The sequence below is a fragment of the Corvus brachyrhynchos genome, unplaced genomic scaffold (assembly GCF_000691975.1).
Source record: "Corvus brachyrhynchos isolate BGI_N302 unplaced genomic scaffold, ASM69197v1 scaffold3, whole genome shotgun sequence".
In the NCBI taxonomy this organism is placed as follows: Eukaryota; Metazoa; Chordata; class Aves; order Passeriformes; family Corvidae; genus Corvus; species Corvus brachyrhynchos.
Window position 1 is genome coordinate 12,527,870 of NW_008237619.1, and position 7,338 is coordinate 12,535,207.

Consider the following 7,338-nt stretch of genomic DNA (forward strand, 5'->3'; position numbering starts at 1 on the left):
CCCCTCCCATGAATGCTCCTATTTTCCTTCCATTGCAAAGAAGGTGTGTTGAATGGCAATTTTATATATTAGGTGATTTGAGTATTAGAAGTGTAAAGAGACCTTGAAACTATGATTTGTCTCTTGAATATATACTTCTATCTTTGCTAGTGAAAAAGAGGTAGGGTAGAAACTAGACACACTAGTATTAAAGATTTTCAGAGTCTTCATGAGCACAGTGTTTGCTTCTCTTAAGGAACATACTGTGACTGTGGGACCTTTGCAGAAATCAACCTATATTAAAAAGTGCCACAACAAACAGTTTATGCCAAGTCAGTAAGCAGCAGTAATTGTGTGCCTTTATTTTTTGTCTTAGTGTCCTAATGCAGCTGTTAAACACTGACAAAAGTTTTTTAAAACTACGTAAATATGCACAGTTATAACGTGTCCTTTCCTTATCCACTACAGCTTATTTAAAACCAGGGACAATTCTTGAATATACTTATTATTTCCAGAGGACATTACCTGAGGCTTGACAATACTGACTTTGGTTCCAATCAGTCTGTCTTCATCCACTCTGCTTCTTTAGTCTTGACTAATTTTAGAAAATCTGTCATCGTCAAGTTCTTGCATGGCAGTTCTCTTCTTCAGATTCATAACAAATAAATACAGGTCACATCACAGATCTGGAGATGCTCAGTTCTCAGCTTTATGTTTTGGAAAATTAAATATTTCTTTCTGAATCAACATACTATAATTAACTAAATACTGCTTTTTAGAAAAACCCCAAAACAACCAACCAACCAATGGTACTATGTAGAAACACGCCCCCTCCACCCCCACCATGTTTTACTAACTCAGTCATATAAGACTGCAATCCCACATGACAAATGCCACAGGCATAGAGTGATTATGAGCTGCCAGAGTACAGGATTAACTCAATTTACATTACACTACAGCAGTTTCAAACACAGCACCATGAAGTGTAACAATACAGTTAAATATGCTGGCACAAGACCAGTAGGGCTTTCATTACCTTTTAACATGTGCTACTACCCCTCTTTAGAACATGGTGTCTCCTTTTGGCAATTCCCCTTTGCTGCACACTCCCCAACAAATACCACAACCCATGGGTCCCAGTCTGTGGATCTTGTGAGGCCCAAGATCAGGGCAGGCTAACACTGTTCTCCCACCACGACACTTTCTCAAGGCTCAGTAGTGAAGAGTCCATAAAGATCTATTTAACTATATTCTGGCTCTGACCTCGGCACAATTTTCTAAAGAAAGAATTTTGTAAACTTTACTCTGTAGAGTTCTTTGATTCTCAACCCAAGACTTCTTTGATTTAGCATTATGTTTTCCCCCTACACCTTTTTTAAAGCAATCCTAGACCTGATGCTGAACTGAAAATCCTGCTAAACAGAACAGCAGATGAAATCTGAGCAGTTGGAGCACATGTCATTTCTCACTGAAATACCTTAGACCTGACCAGCAGGATGGCACAAATGGCAGAAGTGAAATTCACTTCACACAAACTACATAGATACAAAAAGAAAATTCACACTGAATTTGAAGACACTATAGGGAGAAGCAGTACGTTCTCTCTTCATCACCCTGAGCATTTATTCTTAAGTCTCTGCTTTTATTCTGGTTATCCAAGAACATGTTCAATCACCATATCAAAGCTGAATAACCCCCAACAGGGTGAACTGTCCATCTGTACAAGATTGCATACACAGCCAAATATGCTCTTGAGAGGATTACATATCTTTCTGCTAGATTCTGATCACCTCGCCTACACTTCAGCTTCTTGTAGTGGTCAATGGAAAAATCCAAAAACCCACACAGCCAACCTTATATTCTGGTTTTGCACAATTTCTTTGTGAATTGTGATTGCTTCTGTTCTCCCTCTTTGACTAACCAGACAAGCTTAATGATGGTCCCACTGGAAGTATCTGGCTTCATGGACATTTTTTAGTGCAATCACCTCCAATGTTCTCCTTGGATCTTCCAGGAAAAAAAAGCTTTTGTTTCAAACCAAAAATATTAATAATTAATAAATGATTTTGTTACAAATAAAAAAACCTCTATCCCATGATACAAAAGTCCTTGTGACTACTCAGCAGCTTCTATTGAAATCCCACCAGTCTCCTTATTTCTTGATAGATAGGAGCAGCCAGTTCTTTGGCTTTCTCTGCTCCATCCTCTAAAACCTTTATCAGATGGGACTTGTCTTCCTGGAGTTTCTTGATTTCATTCCTGATAGGTGCAAATTTTTGGATAACTGACTCTGCTACCACCATTTTGTAGTGAGCAGTGTCAAGACCAGTGGCTTGGTGCAGCACTTCTTTGATGCTAAGCCCCGTTACTGCAGCGTGAATGGACACCAGATTGGAGACACCGGGGCGAGCGGTGGGGTCATAGGTCACCTCCGAGGTAAAGTCAGTCACAGCTTTGCGAAATTTCAGCACTATTTCATCAGGGCTGTCTGCTATGTTAACAGTAGCTAACTTCTGTGGGTCTGACTTGGACATCTTCACTGCTGGATCTCTGAGGGATTTTATTTTCTTTGTCGTACCTTAAAAAAAAAAAAAGTTATGAACACAGACAATGGTTTCTTATGACAATTGCTAAGAAAAATGTGCAGCCATATGATGAAGTTGTTTATCCTTGCTCAAAAATGAATTGTGAGCACAATCATGTGTGCTCTTGTTTAGTTCTTGCACTCTTCCTGTCCTTCTAAGAAGCCACCTTTCTCCTCTTATAAACTGAATGAAACCTGTTCCATCTCTCCCATCCTCGTGAAGAAGGAACTTCTGCTGGGTCAACTCCTAATATTTTATGTACCTTACATGCTGATTTCCCCCCCCCAAATTTCTCCTCCCTTCTATTATTGCACATTACTGAAAGGTTCTGAGTAGTGGAGAAACAGGTTAAATCCGCTGAAGAAAAAAACCCCTGTAACAGTTAATTTCCTTATTTCAGGAAACTCTACCACTCAAAATCTCTTGGTAAATCTCAGTAAAGACAGTTATTAAAATTCTCTAACTCAACACTGACCAGCTCTGTTAGAGGTAAAGCACTGTTTTTAGACACCTAATACAGCCAATTAAATTACCTGCATACTGCTCATAGAGGGCTTATGTACTCAGTGAAAGGATAAAGGTTCTCCAGCATACAATTCAGATTGCCCCAGAAACTGCTTTGTTCTGAAATCACCTTTTGGAAGAGTCTGTCTCTCTTCTGTAAAATTGAAAGAGCCCAGGTAAATCTGAATAGGTCCCTACCTTCTCCCATCCATGTAGGAGATTTTGTTGGTTTGCATATACTTGTGAGCTTAGGAAGGAATGCTTCTTGGGAGCAAAGTGAATTTTTTCTTTTTTTCAAATTGAGCTTTTTATTTAATGGTAAACAGTCTCACCTGCATCATAAACAACACTCAGCTCCTCTTTATAGTGCTTAGTACTCAATTAGGAACTGCAGAGTTTGCAATACCTAATATTCTCAAAACTCCACTCTAGGTCTAACACCATTTTTTGTCACTGAGGCTTGAAAATTGAGAAAGGTTTATTACCGCCTGTCTTTTCTAAGGTGAGAGCTCCTTGCCCTTTTGGGGGCGAAGGTCTCTGCTGTGCATTCCTCTACATTACTTACAACAAAGATGCAATGCTTCATCCTTGCCCAATTCTTCACGTTTCTTAACAAACATGCCATTTGCGCCATCTGACTCCTCCTCACCCCCGGCCTATGACCTTAGAGCTCAAAAATGGCTGCCAAGATTTTCCTTATAAGTCTTCCTGAGTCTAAGATCAAAACCACAAAGTTTTGATCTCTGTGACAGACACATATTGAAATATTCAAGTATATATTAAACACCCTTAAAATTTGGAGCTCTGTACATACATATACACTGTATACCAACAGGCTGTTCAGCATGCTTAATGTAAACATCTACCACTCAGAATCTGAAGGATTCTGCCTGCTGGAGGTCTCTTGCTTTACTGCTTACATGTCTCCTGAACGAGCAGCATGGAACAGAGACCCTGCTTTTAAAAAGTCCAATACTTGAAGAGTAAGGCTGACTGGCAACAGCAGAGTGCATCTGGCCCCCTGCACTAGAATACCAGACATCACGTGCATTCCTCTACCAGGGATTTCTAAAGCCTTATCTATCTTGGGAGTTCAATTTCACAGCCAAAGTCTCTTGTTGTCAGTTTTTAATTTTCCACTCCCTTAGCATCAGTTTGCCCCCTTTTCTTGGTCCCTGAAACTATTTCCACAATATTTAAATCCATCTTCAACCTCGAAGTGCAGTCAAAGAAAAAAAAATGACCAAGACCAGCTCACTTAAAATGGCTTTGGGCACAGGAAAGAATTCTCCATATTTCTTGTTGAACTGTTGTGCTATATCTTGGGCTAGTTCCAGGTGCAGGACTTGATCTTCTCCAACAGGAACACGTGTTGACCTTTTAATAAAAGACAGATACAGGAAACTCAGCAAAGCTCTCTGGTTCTGCTGAAATGTTACTCAAGACTGTCACAGCTTCTGCCATGACAGAGGGCCAGATGGAGCCAAATACTCAGTCCCAGCTAGATATAGGTGCTGTGGGAACAAGATCCCAAACTGACCATATTCAAGGATGAGTCTGTTTTTTGTGCTGAGCTGAAGCACATACCCAAGGGCAAAAACAGCCCTTTCTGAAGACATATATGGCAAAGATACCTGTAAGAGCAACTCATTAAACTCAACTCAAAGAAAGGTTTCTGTAGCATCTCCTGCTGTCTCTTTAGAGATCAAAGAGCACACGTTATAGTGTGCAAACAAAGTAAGAAAGATCTGCAGGGCATAAAGTGCAAGCACCTTGTCATGTCGAGTCTCAGGAAAACATAACTGTTGTTGAGGAGTCAGTACTGAGGATGTATCAAGGGAAGGAAAGAAGAGAGTGTTTCTTCCTCATCACAGTTGTATAAATCATGTGGTCCAGTGCCTCTATTGTCACAAGTGTTATTAGAGGATTAGAACTGCTAGATTCAAGGGATAATTTGATCTTCTGTACTGAACTCAATGGCTTGAATACACTTCTGGAGGGAAACACAATCTGCATCAGAGGACATGAGGAGGTGAAGAATCCATTACTTCCCCTGGTGATTCTTTCCCACAGTTAATCATACTTGCTAAAAATGTATGATTCTTTTAGATGAGGCAGACTTGAAATCTTGCCAGCTTTTGATTACTCTCCCATCCCCCAGAAGATTTTTTTTTCTACGGCTTATGGGGTATTCAGCTCTGAATACTGGACATGTTCCAAAGTAAGGAAGTCCGCTATGCATCTTTTAAGTTCCCAGAAAATTTCAGATCAACACGGTACTCTTTCCTTCCAATTCTGAATTACTGGGCTGACATCCAGGCATCAATTTGTCCACCTTTATTCCCAATCAGACAGCAAGGCAACCTAAAAACAGTTACAGTAGGCAATAGGAAATCACAGTGCCCTATAACTGAGAGAAAATCAGTTACCATAATCAATATACTCTACGCAGGTCAAAAGAAATGTTTCCATATGCCAAAAATGGTTCCATATTCATAAAGTTTGCCACTAAACAGAAAACATATTATCTCTATAAAACCTCTGCATGATACTTTGCCTTTTTCCTTGCTGGCTTTTTTTTTTTTTTATATATTTCTGTTCTGGTGCTATTTTTACTCCTTTCTGTCATGTATTTACCTTCTGTCCATTTTCCTGTCTCTTTGATCCTTGGTTCATCTGAGTTATTACTGTTTCTCCCTCTCCTTCAGCTCTAAATTCTTCTTCATGACTGCTGTTCCCTTCCTGTGTTTCCATTTCTCCCTAATTCTTGTTCCTTATATTATTTTGTTTGCATTAAAACATTTCTTATTAAAGATATTAAGACAAATTTCTTCAAAGAGGTATTGTTTCTCTTTCACTTCCTTGTTTTGTGCTCTGTGTGGACAGCCTGCTGTTAATACAGATAGTAGCCAACAAACCACTGGCTTTACTAAGGAAAGATGAAACACCTGATTGTATTAGAGATGGAAGAGACAGACATGGTTGAGCTCAATCAAAACAACGTGATTTCTGATAAAGTTGGCTAAATTTCACCCTTAGATATTTGACACTCAAATCACTCAAATATTTGACAATCAAATGGGACTCACTTCAAATAAAATCATTATAATACTCAAATTAATTCTGACTTCTGCTTGCTTCCCATTATTTTTAGTTAAAATTCAGGTAAATTAGAAATACTATCTCCTGGTCTTCTGTTTTCACTACTATGATCACTTAACATGAAATTTCTCTAGATAACATTTTTCTGAACTCATAAATGGGCAATCTTGGTTACTCTGTCCTGTATTACTTCTCTGTCCCAATCAATACACACAACTTCCTTCAGAGCAATGCCACAAAGTATGTATGCTCTGAACATAAAACAATTCCTACATGGTGCACTGTCTCTAACATTTACTTACTGAGACAGTTTAAATCATATTATGAAATACAACCAGTCATGACAATGCACTACAAATTCTACCAGCTAGGCTACAGACTTAGGCATGCTGAGTCACCAGTCCCTTATTAGGGGCTATTTCCATTGTAGCACACAGTACAACACAGAGGAAACTGAACCAGCCCAGGTACTACAAGATGCAGTCAATAAATTACTTTCTTTCATCAGTATGAACTGGCCTATGCAGAATCCCCCACTAATACTGGTATACTACATAGAGACAGTTTAAGTATCTCTAGAGTGCACTAGACAAAATGAAGCAAAACTACTTAAAAAAAAGAAGTGTGGGTGAACATGTAATATGTTAAACCTCAGTCTGTTTTAATTCCCTAAGAATTATTTTCATGTGACCAGCTGTTGCTCTTTACAGCCCTGTCAGTTGCTTTTTAACCAGGCTAGATTTCAACCAGCCACTTGAGAGTCTGTCCATTTCCAATCTTCTGATCTAATCACACGCAGCTCCCCTGCTTAATAAGTTAGCATGTTGACCTGACAAACATTCATTCCAGTGTAGCTGAACAGACATTGCCCATGGGCTCACATTCTGCCTCTTACTTGTACAGCAAAATATCTGCTGCTTGAAGCACAGGGTAAGTCAACAAACCAACAGTTCCTTCGCGATTCTGGCTGGCACGCTTCATCTGTTTGAAAAAGAAAAACAGAGAAGAATCATACTTTTGACTAATGGTATCAAAGTCTGTGATTTTACTTAATTAGAATTCTGACCAGTTGAGTAATTTATTATGCAGCTCTACAGAAGACAGTGTCATGTAAAATCCACTCCTTAACATTCTGGTTTTTTTCCTGTATTTATGAATTTCCCTACCA

General features: G+C 39.1%; 1 protein-coding gene across 1 annotated transcript in view; it reads right to left on the bottom strand.

Annotated features, from left to right (window-relative positions):
* Window positions 1-301: 301 nt before the first annotated feature.
* The window catches only part of WARS2 (tryptophanyl tRNA synthetase 2, mitochondrial), a 41,472-nt gene continuing 34,435 nt past the window's right edge, over window positions 302-7,338 (bottom strand). The window contains exons 4-6 of the mRNA XM_008631795.2: window positions 7,066-7,151; window positions 4,327-4,445; window positions 302-2,557 (exon numbers count right to left, since the gene is read on the bottom strand). Coding sequence (XP_008630017.2) covers window positions 2,109-2,557; window positions 4,327-4,445; window positions 7,066-7,151 — 654 coding nt within the window. The 3' untranslated portion in view covers window positions 302-2,108. The remainder of the gene's footprint in view (window positions 2,558-4,326; window positions 4,446-7,065; window positions 7,152-7,338) is intronic.